The 20,682-nt window shown below is 43.8% G+C and overlaps 6 protein-coding genes across 6 annotated transcripts; 2 read left to right on the forward strand and 4 right to left on the reverse strand.

The window, feature by feature from the left end:
- Window positions 1–206: 206 nt before the first annotated feature.
- On the reverse strand, window positions 207–3,897 carry EAF02_007493 (uncharacterized protein; the record flags this gene model as incomplete). Its single annotated transcript, XM_038903541.1, has 4 exons — window positions 207–629; window positions 684–1,598; window positions 1,654–3,590; window positions 3,690–3,897. 4 exons carry the CDS (start codon window positions 3,895–3,897, stop codon window positions 207–209), a joined length of 3,483 nt encoding a protein of 1,160 aa, XP_038757020.1.
- Window positions 3,898–5,259: 1,362 nt separating this feature from the next.
- EAF02_007494 (uncharacterized protein) lies at window positions 5,260–7,228 on the forward strand. The gene is made up of 3 exons (XM_038903542.1): window positions 5,260–5,648; window positions 5,701–5,820; window positions 5,875–7,228. Exons 1-3 carry the CDS (start codon window positions 5,534–5,536, stop codon window positions 6,807–6,809), a joined length of 1,170 nt encoding a protein of 389 aa, XP_038757021.1. The 5' UTR covers window positions 5,260–5,533; the 3' UTR covers window positions 6,810–7,228.
- Window positions 7,229–8,019: 791 nt separating this feature from the next.
- EAF02_007495 (uncharacterized protein) lies at window positions 8,020–10,482 on the forward strand (the record flags this gene model as incomplete). The annotated part of the gene is made up of 6 exons (XM_038903543.1): window positions 8,020–8,054; window positions 8,151–8,174; window positions 8,461–8,498; window positions 8,622–8,690; window positions 8,742–9,358; window positions 9,427–10,482. 6 exons carry the CDS (start codon window positions 8,020–8,022, stop codon window positions 10,480–10,482), a joined length of 1,839 nt encoding a protein of 612 aa, XP_038757022.1.
- A 1,776-nt stretch (window positions 10,483–12,258) lies between these two features.
- On the reverse strand, window positions 12,259–14,022 carry EAF02_007496 (uncharacterized protein; the record flags this gene model as incomplete). Its single annotated transcript, XM_038903544.1, has 2 exons — window positions 12,259–13,436; window positions 13,518–14,022. The coding sequence occupies 2 exons, from the start codon at window positions 14,020–14,022 to the stop codon at window positions 12,259–12,261; spliced, it is 1,683 nt and encodes a 560-aa protein (XP_038757023.1).
- A 1,047-nt stretch (window positions 14,023–15,069) lies between these two features.
- On the reverse strand, window positions 15,070–18,547 carry EAF02_007497 (uncharacterized protein; the record flags this gene model as incomplete). The annotated part of the gene is made up of 2 exons (XM_038903545.1): window positions 15,070–15,390; window positions 15,446–18,547. The coding sequence occupies 2 exons, from the start codon at window positions 18,545–18,547 to the stop codon at window positions 15,070–15,072; spliced, it is 3,423 nt and encodes a 1,140-aa protein (XP_038757024.1).
- Window positions 18,548–19,156: 609 nt separating this feature from the next.
- Window positions 19,157–20,203, reverse strand: EAF02_007498 (uncharacterized protein; the record flags this gene model as incomplete). The annotated part of the gene is made up of 1 exon (XM_038903546.1): window positions 19,157–20,203. The coding sequence occupies one exon, from the start codon at window positions 20,201–20,203 to the stop codon at window positions 19,157–19,159; it is 1,047 nt and encodes a 348-aa protein (XP_038757025.1).
- Window positions 20,204–20,682: the final 479 nt, after the last annotated feature.

Here is a 20,682-nt window from a genome sequence, read left to right on the forward strand (position 1 = left end):
ACTTTTGAAATCTCGCGTGTTGCTACCATGGCCATATCCTCAACGCCGGCGCTCAAAGATATCACAAGTGAGGCAACATTTAAGAAAAAGAAAAGAAAATCAGAAGAACAAAAAAGCAAAATATCATATCATCTATCTCCAACACCCCGCCCGATCCTATCATTATTTTCCCCGGTAAACTCTGTGTAAATCTTTACAGAGAATCATTATTGTTGAAAAGCATGTCCTGACTTGCCTCTCCCGATAGTTTTGAAACTGCCTCCTGATTCCATAATATCAAAACGGCTTGCGCCCATAGCTTCGAGATCCGTCATTCCCGAGAACCAGAAGCCGACAATGACAACTAGATAACTAAGAAGAAGAATAGAACCTTTGAAATAGTTGCTCTTTCCTTCACCATACATGTAACTTAGCAAGAACACACAAATGATGACCGTCACCATATCCCACTGTGGAAATATGAGGCTGAAAGATTTATCGAGGAGTTCAGAATCTTCTAGCCATTGGCCATTGATGGCACTAAACAAAACCAGTGCCGGAATCTGTAGTAGACATACTTGGAGTGCATACGCAGATCCGATCTCCATAGACAATGCGATGTTGCCATTCATTGCAAATGAAATCGCGTTCTAGACAATTAATGTTAGCTTTTTGCATACGAGATTAAGAGTAAAGGTACTTACAAGAAACTCGGTTGTATTTGGAACGAGTGCGAATAATGTGATACCGAGAAACTTCTCGTCAATTGCTACATTTGAAAGAACTACGTCGACTGTGTTGACCAAAATCTCTGCAATGAGAGCATAAAGAACAGTAGCACCACACAAGATCACTGAACTCTTCATTCGGCTCCAATTTGGCGCATCATGACCACCACTTGTAGCATGAGCCTCTGCGTTGACAGCCTCTTCAGGCTCCGTATGCACAGCAGCTGTTCTCAAAGGAGGCAACTTGTGCGCATGGGCAGTAGATGCCTTTCGATGAGGTGGTCGGGCTGCATCTCGAGCAGCAATTGTAGCAGCGGTTGCAGCCATTTCAGCTACTTCGCGAACAAATGTCGTATTTTGAGCCTCTGTGAATCCCGGTATTTGAAAATCAGATTTTGTACTATCTCCTGCAGCACTCTTGGGTGGCACCAAATGAGGTGTCTGTACTGAACCATTCTGATTAACGTCTTCGGGAGTACAGTCCTTAGGGTTGATGCCGGCTTGCTTTAAGGACTGGCCAAGGATGCGTTTATATAGTTGAGAGTCCCGAATTTCATTCCCACGAGTATCGGAAGCAGCCTGAGCGTGTCGCTGCGCGCGGATTTGTGGGGCGCCACCTGAAGGTTGTTGGGAAGTAGTAGTATTGACTTCCGGCTTTTGCTTATCTTCTGATTCATTATTCCATATGACTGCCGCGTGAGTTCGAAGAGTAAACCATAGTCCAATGACATACGAAAGAAACAAAAGCACTGCGGCAAACCAGCAGTATGGGCGGACAGCTTCGAGATAAAATCTGTCGTTCAATGCCGGCGATTGTGAAAAATAACAACGACGGCAATCACGACTTGTCGACTCATACGTGTCGGTGCATGAGAGACAGTTAAGTTCGTGCTGAGCATAGTAGTTAGCGAGGGGCACATGGCTATGAAGATATTCATTAACTTACGGTTCCGTATATTTGATAGAACAGAGTAGGACCAAATGCAGCAAGGACAGCAAATAGTAGCATAGTCGAAGTCACACCAGCAGACTTAACATTGAAACGTTGAGTTTTCCTCTTGATGGCACCAAAACACATGGATAAACCAGGCAAGAACAATATACCAGCGAAAATACTACCGATAATACTTCCTTCAACAAGTTGCCCTTTACCTTGATTCAAAGCGATGCAATACAAGAAGACCTCTACCAACGTAGAGAAGAAAGCATTGATCGCAGCGCCGAGTCCCATAGAGGATTGAGCAGAAATAGAAGCTACAGCTTGTCCTATGAAGTAGGCAAGAGGGATAATGGAGAGTAGGGCCATAGTGAACAAAAATGCCGGGTGAGTGATTGTGATTCTCATATGAAGCATCTCCAGAAGAACCCAATAGTCAAAGATGACGAACAAAACGACAGCCATGAGATTTATCAAGAAAATGTTTGTCCCGTCTACTGTATATTTCCAGTACTTGCTGCCCACGGCGCGGTATGTGCAGACGAGGATCGAAGAATTTGGAATAGATCCACGAGAATATGCTGAGTCTGACTGGAAAGACAAAGCTAAGGGATGTCGACGTAGGTGGTCAAATAGTAGCATTGTAACCTTACCCATGGGGATCCAAAAGACAAGGAACCAACATATACCAGAGGCGATGAAAAGTAGTGGCGTGATCAGTCCGTAAAAGAATAGAAAGAATATAACTCGTCCAGTATTCCACTGACCCCTTCCAAAAAGTCTTCTTTTATTGGGGCGTGCTGAATCTTCTCGATGAGTACCGCGTCTTGAACGACCGAGTAAACTATCCGTCTCGCTACCACCAAACGAGTCAATGCTTCTCCTTGATCGGCCTACGATTGATCGTGGATGATGAGGCCCAAAGAATAGTCTCCCATCCTCAATATCTCCACTTTGCCATTGTTCATATTCCGTGATGGTACGGCCCTCTCCTTCATCTTCGTGAGCATAAGCTTCGTCTTGTTCGAGTCGAACGAATTTTCCAAAAGGATAGAAAAGATAGCCAGCCAGATCTAAGAGAACGCGACCATAGGCAATAGCACTCGGCGCTGCCCCGAAGACAAAACATACCAATGCTCCAGTCAATGCTGCAAGTGCCAGCCACCAACCAAAAACTAGTGTCCAGATGATGTTGAAGAAGATCAGCCACTTGTTGACACGACCACCAGGAGATGAATGGATATCGCCTTCTGCTGTCTTCTGAACTGAACGGTTCTTTTTATACAGGGCAGGCTTCCAGATTCTTATACCGAAAGGATGGGTTTGGTTTATTGCTTGTTGACGATCCTTGAGTGTGAAACTTTCCGCATCACTTAGGGAATCTTCGTCCTCCTCCTCCTCCTCCTCCTCTGCGATACCATCTTCTCCCTGCAAAGTATCTTCGCCCGATGTAGTCATTTGATCATCTTTTGTCCTTTCACCACTGGTGGAGGCCGCCGCTTCAGCTTCAGCCTCCGCTTCAGCCTCTTCTTCGTGGGAAGAATCTAGTCTTGGTAAAGTTGGTTGAGTTGGAGCAGGTCGCCTCCTCACGGTTCCAGGACCATGTCTGGAAGGTCCAAACCCGGATGCTATACCCCCAATTCCAAGTCCCGCCTGTTGCTTGTTCATTTCTTCTTCCATCTCAGTCACATCATCATCTACCGAGAATTCTTGCCCTCTATGAGGCGCTTGTACGTTTGATGAGGCTCTACGCGGCATAGGAGGTTTCTTTGGTCGCTGACCTGCTCGACCGCGATCGGAAGGTCCTAGCATGGGAGATCTGGCTGGCTGAAATGATCGTGAAGATTCTAAACTGACAGGCTGGGGTCGCTCGCCGGTCATGGACGATTCGCTATTTCTATGGCCGTCGACAAGTTGTGGAGTCTGAGGAGTCGATTGAATAGTCCCTATATTTAGCATTAGTCAATCTATAATCTAGCAAACCTGTAGCAAACAATAGCTAAGGGTGGAAATTGAATGTGCGGGCAAATTTCAGAGTGGCGTACCATATCCTCCTGCATTGTCTGGTCTCCGTCGGATTGTGTCCGTAGACTGAAAACTTTCGGCCAGACCATCATTTTGTTGTGAGATGGATCTTGATAATGGATGCCGCGTATCTGTGGGACTTGTTGGTGTTGACATGCCGGAAGGAGTTGGAGTTGTGTCTTGAGTATCTTTCCCAGATCCTGAAGACTCGCCGGGAGTTCGAGACATTTTGTAACTCGAACCTTGTACACCGACTTAAATTTTTATCTGCCAACCAGCCAAAGAGTATGATGCGATCAGTCGCACATCGGGTATGGAAACAAGCTTAAGGCTTGGATTAAGTTGAGTCCTTTGGTTAGTATGATTGTTAGTTCCCGCGTTTGTGGAAGCTTGAACATGCGAAGAATACGAGAGGAGGAAGCAGATGGTGATGCATTCAATATGAGAGAAAGTCTTGAGTGAATGATCGAAATATGATATTATGTTTACGGATGTATGTGATTGTGGTAAGTAGGTATCTTCAACTATTAAGAGATTTAAAAGAGAGAGAAAAGGGAAAGGGAAGGAAGTTGGGAGGGTGAGAGGATGAGAAGATGAGATGATGAGATGATGAGAAATATTATAATTGTTATATTATTTTCTCCAGGTTGCGGCGCTTGGGTTGCGACTTGTGCTTAGATACAGTAGCAACAATTTATTTGAATCATCCTTTGAGAAAAAAAAGATCAGGCGGATGTGGAAAATAAAGTTTGATTCTTGGGGTTCTTATCGAATGGAATGCTACTACATTTCATTACATCGTATTTTCCAATGTTTGGCTGAATTGTGTGTGGAAGCAGAAAGTCCTTCATGAGCTTGTCTGTACGATCAAGGTATCTTTTGATCATGTATGCATGTATGGTAGTAGACAAGGAAAGACAAGACGGAAAGGACGTTTTCATGTGCAATGATGATAGTAAGTGAGGACCTACCTAGTAAGCTGGTCTTTCATTGGCGTGTGCTGAGTCGTACATACATTCCCCTCCGCCCACCCAAACAATTGTTGATATTATTAATCTTCACACATCAACATATACACCATGTCATGACATGATTATAATATAATATGATATACTCCATATAGCATTTCTATTTAGATATCTATCTTATCCACTTGTTGACAACACCTATCACATACCTAGGGATATATCTATCTAGATCTTTTCATCATTCCCGTCACTCCAGACTATATGGATATGGATCCTGATGAAATCTGGAGTCTGGAGTGCATACTCTGTAGTGCTAGGCAAGATTTAAGAATTGAAAATCTCCGTCTCCCGTCTCTCATTTCCGTCATGATTTGTGATTTGCACGATGAATGATTGGCTTCCTTGTATCAAAAGTTTCTCTGGTGCGAGTAATCCGTACATCGTAAACGGGATGTTTGATAATCCCACTTCTGGTGGAAATATCCGCCGGTGATACTTTGTGGATAGCTTCCAGGTTCGTTAGCTTGATTCGAGCTTTTATTACTAAGAGAATGTGAAGTTATGAAGTTATGAAGTTATGCACTTGTGAAATTGAACTTGTGAACAGGAAGGAAGGAATCCGACGCGTCTACGCTTGCTACCTAGAAAAATAAAGTGTAAGCCTTACCTACCTACTTGACCCGACCGAGATTCTTAGCGTCCTAGCCTCGTGTGTGCACTGTGCACAATACCAGCAAGACGAGAGACGTACACTTGTGATACCTTAGGATAAATCAACAATTTATCAGCCTTGAAGAAACAACAACATTACAAAACTTCGAGCCACCCATAATTCCATCACCATTTGAGATCTCGTTTCCTCTTTTCAACCTCATCCCCCCCCGAACTCATCCATCATGGCGTTGGATAGCTTCTTCCATAATAAGATTGAGAGCATGAAGCTCGAAATCATTCAAGGTCAAGCGGTTCTACGAAGATTAGAAGCTCAGCGAAATGACTACAACTCAAGAGGTACTCCTGCTGATCCTGTCGCATAAGAAAGAGTAGCAGCTAATCATATTAGTGCGACTTCTACGAGAGGAGCTCGGTTTATTACAACAACCTGGATCCTATGTTGGTGAGGTGGTAAAGGTTATGGGCACAAAGAAGGTGTTGGTCAAGGTGCACCCAGAAGGCAAATATGGTATGAAATTTATCACAGGCGTATAGATATTCACAATACTGATTTTGGATGAAGTCGTCGACATTGCGGATAGTGTCGATATTTCAAAACTTACCGTTGGAAAGAGGGTTACCCTTCTATCGGATTCCTATAAACTCGAAAAGATGCTCCCATCATCCGTCGATCCTCTCGTTTCCCTCATGATGGTCGAAAAGGTCCCAGATAGCACATACGATATGATTGGTGGTTTAGATCAACAAGTAAAGGAAATCAAGGAGGTTATTGAGCTTGGTCTTAAGCACCCGGAACTTTTCGAATCTCTCGGTATCGCACAACCTAAAGGTGTTCTTCTTTACGGACCTCCGGGAACAGGAAAGACTTTGTTGGCAAGAGCTGTCGCGCATCACACCGACTGTAGATTCATTCGAGTTTCTGGTTCTGAATTGGTTCAAAAATATATTGGTGAGGGTTCAAGAATGGTCAGAGAGCTTTTCGTCATGGCAAGAGAACACGCTCCATCCATCATCTTCATGGACGAAATCGATTCTATTGGATCTTCGCGTGTGGAAGGGTCTTCAGGTGGTGATTCTGAAGTTCAAAGAACTATGTTGGAACTACTGAATCAATTGGATGGTTTCGAGCCAACCAAGGGAATCAAGGTCATCATGGCTACCAATCGTCTAGACATTTTGGATCCGGCACTATTACGACCAGGGCGTATCGACAGAAAGATCGAGTTCCCACCTCCAACTGTTGAGGCCAGAGCCGACATTTTACGAATTCACAGCCGCAGCATGAACCTGACTCGTGGTATCAACTTGACAAAGATTGCGGAGAAGATGAACGGATGTTCAGGAGCTGAGTTAAAGGGTGTTTGCACGGAAGCTGGAATGTACGCATTGAGAGAACGCAGAGTTCATGTCACTCAAGAGGATTTCGATTTGGCGACAGCTAAGGTATTGAACAAGCATGACGACAAGGAAGTCAGTTTGGGCAAGTTATGGAAGTAGACGGTTGGGTAATGGTCGGAATGGCATTTGTACAGTACAACAGCATGAAGAGCGAAGAGATATCAATTCAAACATATTTGGTGTTTTAGCTTACCCCCCTCGAGCCTCTCGAGCCGATTTGAAGCTTCACGATTTCGGAGTTCCCCTTTTTAGTAGCCCGATCCGAACTGCAGGAAGCCGGGAAAGTTGCCAAATTTTGAACTTTGTGCTTCCGCTTGAGCGATCCTCACCTCGTTTTCAAAAGGACAAGCCTCGATCTGCGTTCTACAGTACCCTTTTGCCATGGTTTTTTTTTTGCCACCAGAAATGTGAACGATTTGAAAATGCTGCACGAAGGGTGCGAAGAGGTGGGTCTAAGTGACAATCGACTGACAGACTGCCCTTTTTTGTTGCCCATGAGACCAGATCGTGAATGCCCCAGACCCAGATAGCTACTTGATGACGAGAGGTTAATATACGAATAGATTTGATATTGTTGTTGTGGATTTATTCAAGATCACACAGCTCCAGATTCCATAAAATCTTAAATCTCACAACATGGAATTATTCGAGTATGCTCGAGTAATATATACTAATAATTCTAGCTTGGAGTCTAGAATAATGGTTGGAGAATGCTACGGCCACGATAAGGTTTGGGCCCAGTGACGAGATTCATGAGAATTGCAAAGTTTCCCCGTTTGGGCAAACGGTGAGCCATCATTCTATACTCTATTTGGTAGATTTACGCTTTTCAGTGGGGGAAGGAGGGTTAAAAACGAAAGTGGGGTCCTATGACGATAAAAAAGCTGGAGCTTCCAACCAGGAGAGGAGATCAAGCTTCGGAGAGGTCTACATCGTGAGCTACCATACACTACCAGGGACTTTCAATATAGATTAGAAATTTCTTTCCTCTTTCCTTTCTTCCTTCATACCACCATACCATTCACATCTCAACTGCCTATCTCACCGCGACGACATCGTATCAATATATTTTTGAATATAGAGAATCAGATTCACGTTAACCCTCCCACATTATATCACTGATGTCCGTATTTCCCCTCTTTACCCCGCCGTGCCCAGCTCTCACATTCCTGAGACTATTGGCACACTCAACATTCTATGCCATATCCAATGGAAATAGCTACCACCAAGGACGTCAAACGTCGTAACACGTACTAATCGGGATTGTAGAGACAAAAAGACAAAAGCATTGAATACGAATACCGGCATCATGAGTCACTTGCCTTTCCGTCAAAACTACAGGAAGTAAGTGGATTCATATCCCCCTTCCAAAAGTTCTTACGCCAACACTGCTTGTATTCGCGCATTACTAGATCTTTGTACTGATTATATATCTTTTAGACCATCGCGTCAAGCGAGTATGGAGTGAGTACTTCTCCTTTTATCACGAATTTCAATTCGTTACCTGGCATGTTCAAATGGTTGTGTCGAGCTCGGGTATTGGATGTGGTGGATGCCCAACGCATCTTTTGTTCAGGGCCCAACCAAAACTTGAACATTTCGAATTGAGTCCCAAAAATTGGATATGGAAATATAGATTCATAGGGTGCATTGAATTGATTTGAACAATGAGAAGCTTGGGGTTCGAATGGACACCAATTGTTGCATCAATGGCAAGAATAAGTGGCATCTAATACTGACATGTCTATAGTCCACATAACGATTTGAACCCTCATGTAGACCATTTCAGTAAGGTTTCCTCAAATTTCTTAACAAATCCGTACTCTAGAATCACTCGAAAGACGTTTCTGCCACGTTTAACACTCAGGTCATTTTTACTCTTTGACATTGGCTAAATTTTGTGATAAACAGTCGGTATCGATGTTGGAACTGGATCAGCAAGAGCATGTATCATCGATGCTTCAGGAGATATCAAGGCTTGTAAGTTTTAAACACCGAGAATACATTATAGCAGGCCCTAACGTTAAATAGTGGCTACAGAAAACATTGGTTTATGGCAACCGGAAGTTGGATACTATGAACAATCCACAACAGACATCTGGAGATGTATTTGCATGTGCGTGCAAAGAGCTCTCAGCCAACACAACATTGATCCAACAACAATCCGTGGTATCGGTTTCGATGCTACCTGTTCCTTGGCAGTATTCTCAGAAGATACCGACGAACCAGTACCTGTCACCGGTCCAAACTTCGCAAACGATGGCAATGACCGCAACGTTATTTTATGGCTTGATCACAGACCAGTCGAAGAGGTGAAGAAAATCAACGACACAGAACACAATCTACTACGATACCTTGGAGGAAAGATGAGCATTGAGATGGAAATCCCCAAGGTTCTATGGCTTAAGAACAACATGCCACCTGAGCTCTTCGACCGCTGCAAGTTCTATGATTTGGCAGATGCTTTGACGCACATTGCAACTGGAAATGAAAGCAGATCCTATTGCAGTACTGTCTGCAAGCAAGGATTTGTCCCAGTTGGTGTTGATGGAAGTGTAAAGGGATGGCAAGAGGACTTCTACGAAGCTATTGGTTTGGGTGATCTAACCAAAGATAACTTCAAGCGAATGGGAGGAGTAGATGGAGTAGTAAGCCCGCTTCTAACTGCGACTTATGATTTTCAATCATCCTAATAAATGCTAACATAATCGTACAGAACGGCAAGTATCTCAGCGCCGGTGAACTTGTTGGTACCCTCAGCGAAAAGGCCGGTAACGAACTTGGTCTCCCAGCTGGAATTGCTATCGGAAGTGGTGTTATTGATGCTTATGCCGGATGGATTGGTACTGTTGGTGCAAAGGTTAACTTGGGACAAGATTATCTCGATACCGGAGCACCCAAGAACGACATTTCCCAAGCATTCAGCCGTCTTGCAGCTGTAGCTGGAACGTCCACCTGTCATTTGGCTATGTCTCGCGAACCTGTCTTCGTAGATGGAGTCTGGGGCCCTTACAGAGACGTTCTGCTTCCTGGCTACTGGATGGCAGAAGGTGGTCAGTCTGCGACTGGTGAACTTCTCAAGCATGTCTTGGAGACTCATCCAGCATATAATGAAGCCATGTCCATGGCAGAATCATTCAACACCAGTATTTATGATTACCTAAATTCCCATCTTGAGGAACTGAAGGAGAAGGAAAATGCTCCAACCATCTCATACCTTGGACGTCACTTCTTCTTCTACGGTGATCTCTGGGGTAACCGTTCACCAATTGCCAACCCAAAGATGACTGGTTCAGTCATTGGTCTTACCAACGACCGCAGCATGGACGGTCTAGCCATTTATTACTACGCGACCATGGAATTTATTGCAATGCAAACCCGCCAAATCGTCGAAACCATGAACAGTGCCGGTCACTCCATCACCTCTATCTTCATGTCGGGTTCCCAATGCCAGAATAAGATTCTAATGGAACTTATGGCTACTACATGCGCTATGCCAGTTCTGATCCCAAGATATGTGCACGCAGCTGTCGTTCACGGTGCCGCCATGTTGGGCGCTAAAGCCGCCAGTGCAGATAAGGAGGGCAAGACAGAAGAGTTGTGGAGCATCATGGATAGAATGAGCAAGCCGGGCAAAGTAACCAGACCAGGAAAAAACGCCAATGAGAAGAAGTTATTGGATGTCAAGTACAAAGTATTCCTTGAGCAGTGCAACACTCAACAGGTATACAGAGACCAAGTTGATGAAGCAATTGAGGGCTGGAGCGAGTAAATTATCTTGATGGGAAAAGCCAAAACTTTTGATTACGAATGAACGAAACTTTGGGACGGATGGTTAGGATTGATGAGGGTAGATAGTTGGGTAATAGGTTAGCGTATTTCTGCATAGGACCTGCAGAAATACATTACGACATTAGAATAGATAGTCTTCCTTTCACGTCTCGCTCCCCCTAAATTGAGAATGTGAAGAAGAAAAGTGAAAGATGTCGAAATCAGTGGTCATCTCATTGCATCTCACCCCAGCCCAAGCTCAAACAGACTGTAGCTACTAGGTAATATGAGCTCGACATTATGAATGAATGCCTAGTAGACATTACTCAGCAACTTCAATTCTTTGAACAAAATCTAAGATTGACATTCACTCACTCTCTCACTCTCATCTCAGATAATCTGATAGAAACACGCATTCTTCCCTCCCTCCCACATATAGACTCTACAATCATCTAATCTCATTCCTCTCCACAATATTGAAATATTGAACATATAAATAACTAACAATACCAATTCATCTATAAAAGATCTACCCCTCTTATCTTATCTTATCTCATTTTATTTTACTTTACTTTATTTTACTTTACTTTATTTTACTTTACTTTATTTTACTTTACTTTACTTTACTTTGTTTTACTTTACTTTACTTCTATTCTTCTATTAATATTTAAATAGATATTTCTATATTCATATTATATTACTATTGCAGCCATACACACATTCATTTGTTCTTCATTCTTCATTTCTTGTTTCTGGAATATGATTTGATTTGATATGATTTGATTTGATTTGAGTTGATATAATCTGATGTGATCTGATCTAATCTGATTTCGCTGTCTAGCTGTAGGTAGATAGGGAGGGAGGGAGGGAGGGAGGGAAGTAGGTAGGTAAGTAAATATTCGAAAGTGATTGATTCATTCATTACACATATCATATCATATCATATCATATCATATCGTACCTACCTACCTACCTACCTACCTACCTACCTTAGGTAGATACTCAAACCCATTCATATACAAGTAATAATAAGTCAGCAAGCAAGCAAATCAGCAAGTAAGCAAATCAGCAAGCAAAGAAGAGATCAGAATTTCATCATTCATTCATTCTTTCATTCATTCTTCGACTTCTCCTGATTACTTAATTACTCGATTGATTGACTGATTATTCCTACTCGTATATATGCTAGATACCCACCTCTCATAATTATCATCTAGGAATCCCGATACTTGAATCCCCTCTCTTTTCATTTCTCGTTTCCCTTCTCCGTGTCTATCTCCTTGCCATCTGTATGTGTATATCTTCATTTCTACCCTTTTCAGTGAAAAAAAGAAATAAAAAAGGTGGAATAATATCCAACTATTACATCAATATATATATATATCAATGTATTTCTATCCAACCATTTCCTCATTTTCTCGTTTTCTCGCCTGCAAATACTCGTATACGCGTACACATGTCCAAACATGTATATTTCAATTCAAATCCAAATCCAAATCAAAATCAAAATCAAAATCCCATTCGCACCCCCGTTTCCAACACACCACCCGAACCCCAACTCTTAAAACTTCTCGAGAAACGTACAGACACCTGCACAAATCTAGTACGCCGTTGATTTGATGGTGCCCCTTCCCTTCCCTCCCCTCCTTCTTGCCGCCCAAGCTAAAATGTACGATGGGCCAATCTGATACCCATTCATCTGATGTACCCCTTACTCCAACTCCAAAAATATATTTATACAAGAATCTTCTCCACCTCAAAACCTTTCCATTACCCACTACCTTCTGTCCCCCTCCATCTTCACGCGATACGTATCCCTCAATCCCGGGAACGCACTCGCAAATTGAGGTCCCAAACTCCAATTTTCCAAGCGTCTCAAATGTCTCTCAAAAACCGGATTAATCAACAGCTCTCCCTCTTCACTAAGCCCCAGACCCGATCCCCCACTCCCACCCCCAGAATTTAGAAGTGCATCTGTAGGTTCATACGGCCAATTGACACTCAATGTACCAGTAAAGGGGATGAAAAAGTTATCAAATAGATAATCCCGCGGATTGTAATCTCTAACGAGAATATCCCGCATCTTAGGCCAAGGGAGATGATCGATCCATGCTGGATGCGGAGTGAAGAGCTGAGAAGGACGAGGAGTTATCCAGGAGGGGAGACGATCATAGTTTGCTTGGCTGGGGTGAATTTGCCAGCGCATCAAGAGAAACATTATATAGAGCACTGCTACTCTTTCGGGGAGAGTAGAAAGGTCGGGAAATGTGGCAAGGATGTCGGTGAAGACCTTTGAGACGGGGTGGGAAGTAATGCCACGAGAAGGGTTTAAGAGGCTGGAAACAGATGGATAGGCTGGTCCTACGAGTTTAGGAGTAGGTAGACCTTCGAGAGCGGCGGCCTGACGCTCTTGAAGGAAATCCAGAAGGAGACTATCTAGAGGGCATGTAGGAGGTCCGTTTCGGATAGGAGCGCTAAATCCGTTCATTTCCGAGCCTGAACCCGAGCCCGAAGAATTATTTGGAGTGTTGTAATTCGTTGTACTGCTAGCTGTTGAATTGTTGCGCTGGTGTATGGGACTCATACTATCAGCTGGTCTTGGCATTTGCTGAAATCCAGTAGTTTCTAGTGGACCAGGAGGAGGGATGGGTATCTTCCCACGCTGTCCTTCGTCGAGAAGAAAATCTAGACCAAGTCTTTCCGGGCCCAATTCAAGATTATGTGCCATTTCATGTCGTTGTTGTGCTAATTGTTGAGTTTGCTGAGATTGGATAAAGGGTCTGGAATCTTGGGTAGGGGCAACGGACATTGATGCAGAGGAAGCTGGCCATGAGGGTCCGGCAACGGTGTTGGGAGAGGCTATACTATTAGGCGTCGATGCATTGCGATTCGCGGAATTTGGTCGATTGGGCGGAGGATAATTTGACTGCGGTGGTAATTGAGGAATTTCGAATCCTGCATCGCAAAGTTAGCTATCGGTTGAGCTATTTCTGCGAATTTGTTGAGTCACAAACCCATTTACTGACCATGAGCAACCAAGTATTGGTGTGATAAGTGCAATGACCTGCGATAGCCTCTTCTTGATATCTAGATTCTCTTGCTCTACCATTTCCTTCTGCCGTATTACTTGCTGTAACTCCTGATAGGGTTGTTGGCTAGTCAATTCCCTAATCCTCCTCTCGTACCCCTCCATCTGATTCTTCGTCCTCTGTCTTATACTCCTCTGTGCCTCTCTATCATTCGCCCTCTTTTTCGCCAACTGCTCTGGCGTTAAATTCGCAACACCTCTTGCACTCGACCTCCTCTCTTCCGTTGGCGGAATTTTTCTCTTCTTCGACGATTCCCCCCCACTAGTTCCACCTCCACCCACACTGCCCTCTCCTTGCTCAACCGGAGTACCTCCCCCCCCACCATCACCCGTTGAATTTACATTTTCGCCCTCCTCCCGATCACCGGGTGTAGAATGCGCGACGCTCACATGTCGCTGGTCGGACGATGGAGATGTAGATCCCTGCTGAGTTGCATTTGCATCAGGTGTCATACTGTATCTGCGAGAACCCGTGGTTCTCGCATGCGATGCGGCCTTCCGTGGGACTTCCTAATCTTAATGCTCTAAATTTCGAGAACAGACACAGCACAATTTGTCTTGTTAGCAATAGATAAGAGACATCAAGTATTTATTTCGCGTTTGGTAAAGTAAATGGGGTCGAGGGATGGAGGGGTTCTTTCATATATATATCGTCATGTACATTTGAATATCGGGGTTCGCTCGAGTCATGTACTCCGTAAATTGAGGAGAATAAACAAACATATGAAAGCTCGGAGAAAACAATGGAGAAAATCTGGGAAAATACCGGGAATGTTGATGTCAAGAAAGATCATTTTGGAAAGAGCTTACTAGGTATATTAATTGAATGCCAATCATTACGGAAGTGATCCGCAATATAACCTTTATCTTCATTTGACAAATCTTTACATATCATGGTCTTTTGAGTGTTTACAGAATAGCTAGTTGTGCTATGCCATTCTAGAACCCGTATGCACTTATCTGCTATTATTTCGTAAATATTCGCTTGTATCTACCATAAGGGGTTTATTGATATCAACTTTCATATTAACCTGCCACGAGCTTGCTATCAATGCCCCCAAACCATATAAACATTGTAATAATCCCCTGCGAGAGTCATGGTGTCACCAAACAATTAGGGGACGGACAATTCCCAGATTACTTTCTAGTGAAGATTCTGAAGAAGTATTTGTAATAACACGGGGAGATGCCCCGATTAGTATTCATTCCCGCATAGGCGTACCAATCAAAACATCACTTTGGTCATATATTTGAAATCTCGATGTTCTATATTCATTAACCACTCGTAATTAATCTTCTAATAAGCAACACAATTCATTCTTCATCTATGCATTTGCTCATGAGAAACGGTAAAAATCAACTACAAAAGTAGTAGACAGACCCCAGTGTTTTCATTTCGGTCCATCCAAATTAAAACTCAAAATGCTCTTTTAATCTCTTCCCACTGTGCTATTCTAATATACATTCAAGCTTATAAGCTCATGTCATATGTTCATTCCCTTACTCCGATTGAGCCCTCGCAAGAGCTTCATGAAGAGACGCAGGAAATCTGTATCTCAATTGACTGGTATAAGTCGTCAAGTCCATGTTTTGTTGTCTCAATTGATTAATCATCAGTCGTCTGGTACCCTCATTACCTCCATATTGGGCATTCATAAGGGAAGTTCTTTGGTTGTTGCAACACAAAACTGTCCATGTCAAAAGACTAGGGATAGTGTTTGCAACTTCTTGGGAGAGCGATGAAAATTTGGTGGCATAACTTCGTACTGCACTTGGATTGCCCTCGGCGCTCAAGGGAAGAATGTCAAGATTCTGGACAACCTATAGTAAAAATAAAATTAGCTTACGATCTAAAATTTCAAAGGTCAAAACTTACATCTAATGCTTCAGCCCATTGTCTGTTTTCAACAAATTCCTTGGCACGACAGATATTCAACAAAGCCTCGCAAGCTGCACGGTTCTCTTGCTTAATCTTGTTGAGATACATGCGATTATTTGAGTAGAGCTTCGTCATGATGGTAGCCAATTCGAAAGGATCATCAATTGACGTAAGACTGAGACTGGTGTGGGCCTCTCTTCCAGATTTATCTCCAGGCCTTGGCTTGAGTGGTTGTAATCGCAACGGGCTATGGCCTACAGGCACGGCAATAGCTTCGCTAAGGGCTCTGTTAAGGATACTAACGACGGTGTCATACTCTTCCGCCAAATGATAAAGTAAGACTGCATCGGTGGTTCGCCCATTATCGTCCGCGACACTTCCTGCCTGTATCGTAACTGTTCTCATGAAATCATCCGCGCTGCTGAGATTGATAAGTTCCAGGCGTTCTTCGATAACTCCCTTTAGACGCTTTCCATCTTGTCTGATATCTCCAAGCAACAAAGCAAATTCTCTGCTTTCCAAAATCAGCTCTTGAAGAGCTTCGTGGCATAATGCGACTTGTTTTGAACCAGCATCGCCTTTAAGGTCACTGTTAAGACAGATCAAGGTGAGATAATCCACGGCAGCACTGACATTAGCAGCTCTGAATTCTGCAGTGTAAAATCCCATCATTAATCCAAATGCTATCTGAGGTTGTTGTCTTATTGTGTAACTTAAGAATCCACCCTCCGCAACATCTGGATCTGAGACTCGGAGCAAACCGTAAAAGTCAAGTGCCGTGGCGAAATGAACACAATCAGAAATACTATGGCGATAAAGAAGGTCGATTGCATCTTCGAATAAGCCTGAAAGTACCAACAGCACAAAGTACACACTAAATGGTCCACTATTTTCATTTCCCTTGGAAAACATACGGGCGCCAATGTCTTTGAATGTCTTTTGTACATTGGCGAGTCCATATGCATCGCTGGCAATTTCATCGACTCGGTTGGCTTCGCGCGCAAGGACAAATTGTATCCAGACAAAGTCATCCTGGTTCTGGACAATGTTTTGATCCAGAACGCGAACGTGGAGTTCGCAGCGACCGATTATCTTGTAGCATGCCATTCTGAAAGGATCGATAGAACCTTCAGGGGAGATTCGATTTCGCTGGCTGTATTCGCTTTGAATACGATTTTGAAGATCATGACTTAATTTTCTGTCTGGACTATTGGCATATTCTGCGATATAAAACATGAAGCTTCGGTCAATTACCCTAAATGCTTCCCTATTCCCTTGGACATAAGCATTGGCTTCCTCAACGTGGCCAGATCTTAGGAGATAAAAGACAACTGCCCAGACGTAATCATCATTGACAATTTGTAGAGCGGAGATGTCTGTAGCAAGGTCTTTACGGGCTGAGCGCAGACGAACATAACCTTGGATTTTTGTGAGAGGACTAGGCTTACCACCCACAAGTGCTTCCCTGGGATTTTTGGCAACAATAGTTTCTACGTTCTCGAAAAATTCCTTTTCAAGATATCGCAGTGATCCACTGAGTATTCGCTTTTTCAAATCGGCCGCTTGAGCTGAGTTTAGATTGTCATCCAGGTATGCAGCTGCAAACTGTCTCTGTTTGACGGCGCCAGGGAGTTGTAGTCTGTCCGGGTCGGGATCTTCGCCAACGATTTCCATCAAGCACCTATATGCCCTGTAAACATCTGCAGAATGCTGTTCACCACTTTGGGACACAACAGTTGAGAATTCGTTCGCAATTGGGAAGTGAAGATTCTTTAGTCTAGCACCATTGAGATTCTGGACTTTCTCGATATATCGAGCCTGCTTCTCGCGAATAAATCGGTCACTTGGAACTGGTGCCGACCCATTCGTATCTGCTTTCTCTATATCGGTAAATAGTGTGCGGTTTGCGGTTCCGCCTGGAGTAATAGCTCCTATGACAGATCTCTGCATGCTTGATTTTCCAAAAACACTAGCCCGCGGAATTCCAGGTCCTTTAGATGCTCCAGGAGCAAGTCCTTTGCCGCGTCTTGATCGACCAAAACCGCCCATAGATTCTGTAGCCGTAGCTGCAAAGCTTACTGATGGCCCCGTTGTCTGTTCTCTTCTGGGCTTAATTCCAAAATGTTCGTATATTCTCTTGCGTTGTGCGCTCCATTCCATGGCAACATTCTCCTCCAGGAAATCATCAAAATCTCGAACAGATCGTGCCAGCCCTTCAGATATCATGCTCATTGTGGTTTGCGTTTCCAGGCGTGTAAGGTATGCTTCGACATCCGCATCAACGGGTGCTTCTGCAGGCGCTGTCCTATCGAGTCTTCCCGTGGCAGCGGTGAATAAATTCAAATCTCTGAGCGCAGCGCCTGGATCTACGCCAGAAGCTGCCAATAGATAATGAGCTCGTCCATCGACAGAGCCATCTTGGGTACTAGGAGCCAGTCTCTTCATGCGCTGGCGGATATCCCCCAAACCTAATTGTAAGCCCAAAGAATCCTCATCGTGTGCTCTCTTACGACTCTTCTCCAATATAGTATCAAAATAGGCACCGCTTGTTCCATTTTGTTGTCGAGATTGCGAGAGAGGTTGAGTTTGTGGAGTAGGTCCGAACATTGATCCTGAAGGGTTGGGTTGTGTGGTAGTATTTCCGAAAAGTCCACCAGTGTTTTGTTGCGGTTGCTGTGGTTGTGCCAAAGAATTACCAAAGAGACCTCCGGTTGTGCTGCTTCTAGTTTGTGGTTGTGTAGTCGCACCAAAGAGACCGCCTGTTTGTTGTGGTTGTGTTGCTGCTGGAGTTGCTCCAAGTCCTCCAAATAAACCACCGGATCCTGTCACTGATTGTTGTTGAGGTTTAGCTGCACCAAAAAGGCCGCCAGTTGATTGAGGTTGGCTTGTTGTTGTTCCAAAAAGACCTCCAGTCGATTGTGGTTGACTTGTAGCTCCCATTCCACCGAACATTCCTCCCGATGATGGCGCCTGACTAGTCGCAGTCGTTCCCAAACCACCAAAAAGACCTCCTGTACTCGCACCTGTAGCCGCTCCTGTTGTCTGCGGTGCACCAAAGAGTGATGGCTTGTTTTGATTCGTATTCCCGAAGAGCGACATGTTGACGGATTCCAATTCGTTACAAAGTTCTAATTGAGATGAACTTAAAGGGAAAAGAAAGAACTCTTGATCAGTGATAACAAATCAAGAAAGAGCGCAATTTAATGCTCTTGGAAAGGGAAAAAGTTAAAGCTTAGAATAAGCTTATAACTTTTTGGTAGAGACGCGACTTTTTTTGAAGCTGTTGATAGAAATTAAGTTTTGCGCTAATGTTTACAGGCTCCAGCTTCCTACTTACCCTGAAATCTTTGATTGGTTGTCGCCAAGGAAACAGAACTACCTATCAATATCAATATTCACACTCGCAGTCTTTGAAACATGCCAATTGTATCAATTTATGATGTTTTCAGATGTTGCTTTAAAATTCATGACATTAGAAAGTTTAGAGGATCTTAAGTTTTTTGAATCTTTTTTTATTTTTGATTTACCACTTGTGGCAGTGTGTATGCAGTACCCGTGGGACCGTATTCAACAATTTAAGGCAATTCCATCTCGACTTTACAAGGCGATTCAAACGCCAATCCAATGTATTCACACCAAGGTATGGCAACGTTCCATGTTTGCCTCCCACCAAAACGCCGAGCAGATCTCAAAGCAAAAAGACCTATCCTAAAAGACTTCCGTTCCCACTGAGCTTCCAAACCATGACCCCAGCTCATCCGTATCCTTATCTTTATCCGCACTGAAGAAATCCGTTAACCTACTCGTCTCGTCGTCTTCCTCAATTGGCCAATCGACTTTAGCCGCAATCCCTTTGAGATCTAACATGTCTTTCGTCGTCCCCCAACTAAAACGACATTCACTACCCCATCCAAATATGGGATTCATGTTGCGTTTTAGCCATGCAGTTGCTCTAGCATCAGATGGATATCCCGAGCCCCAACTGTCCTCTTCCGTTCCGCCCATCTGATGGTCTCCATCTTTATTCACGTAGCTTTCATACAGTGACTCTAGAGCAGCATCTCTGGTAACCTTTGCACATACACTTGCCGCGCTCACACATGGATACAAACTATCCGCCTTCTTAGCAACTGTGATTTGAGCTGTAGGGAAGATCCGTTCCAATTTCTTCTGATATGTAACTGTATTTCCCAATGCATCGATATAAATTTCCTTCACATTGACACCTTTATCCATCACACCCTGAATCAATGCGATAGTAGAATCCATAGCCTGGGCATTCAGATTGTATGTTGCTGGTTTCATCATGTTGGCACCAATATCTCTCGCCGACATAACGTCGACCGCCCAACCACACTGTGTATACAGATCTGAACCTGGCGTGCAGAGTTTCTCCATAAGCTCGGATCGAACGGTTGGTGTAAGGACTTTACTATCATCGAAATGATGTGTATTCCGTAGCAAAGGATCGGAGAGAGGTAATGGTAAATAAAATAGTCCGTATACCATGGGGCCAAGAACAGGGCCACGCCCAGCTTCGTCAATTCCTAAAGCGCATGGTGGGCCTGGAGCTGGAGGCGCATCAGGTTTCGAAGCATCAGTATTGGGTATAGGAAGAAGTGACGGAGGAACATCTGAATAATGTTGATATGAAGCACCGGATAGTAGTAAAGATTGGTTTATCGAGGGGGCTATGAATACATCGGATGCGGGGGTTTCAAGGGCAACATCTACTTCCATCTGGGAGTCTGCCATATTTGAATTGATTCTGGTAAGTTGCAAAAGTTTGTCGATTTTGGCGTTCTTTTGATTGGGAATCTGAGGAAGACGCGTTTCGCGACGATTTCGCGTACATTACTTTATTTCATGAATCTACAGGGGTTGGCGAGCGAACAACTCCCGGTGCGCAGGTCATGGTTATACGCCTATTGCACCCATTAATTTCACGTCCAATCTAGCATGATGTCATTATAAAAACAAACGAGGCATTTACGTTGCGAGACGTTTCTAGAGTTGGGTAAAATCCCTTCATTCGCTACATAGACACCCCAAAGGATGGACATATCAGTGCACTTGATGTCCATATGACAATGCTGACGATGATTAAGAAGCATGGTATCATCAAAAAACCTTCAACAATTAACTCCCCAGCCAGACGTGAGAACATAAGCCCATTTTTCCACCCTGTCATACCACAAACGTGAAAGCACAAGTTGCAAAAAGACGAGGGAAAA

The sequence above is a fragment of the Botrytis sinoallii genome (assembly GCF_014898435.1).
Source record: "Botrytis sinoallii strain Bc 23 chromosome Unknown BSIN_012, whole genome shotgun sequence".
NCBI lineage: Eukaryota > Fungi > Ascomycota > Leotiomycetes > Helotiales > Sclerotiniaceae > Botrytis > Botrytis sinoallii.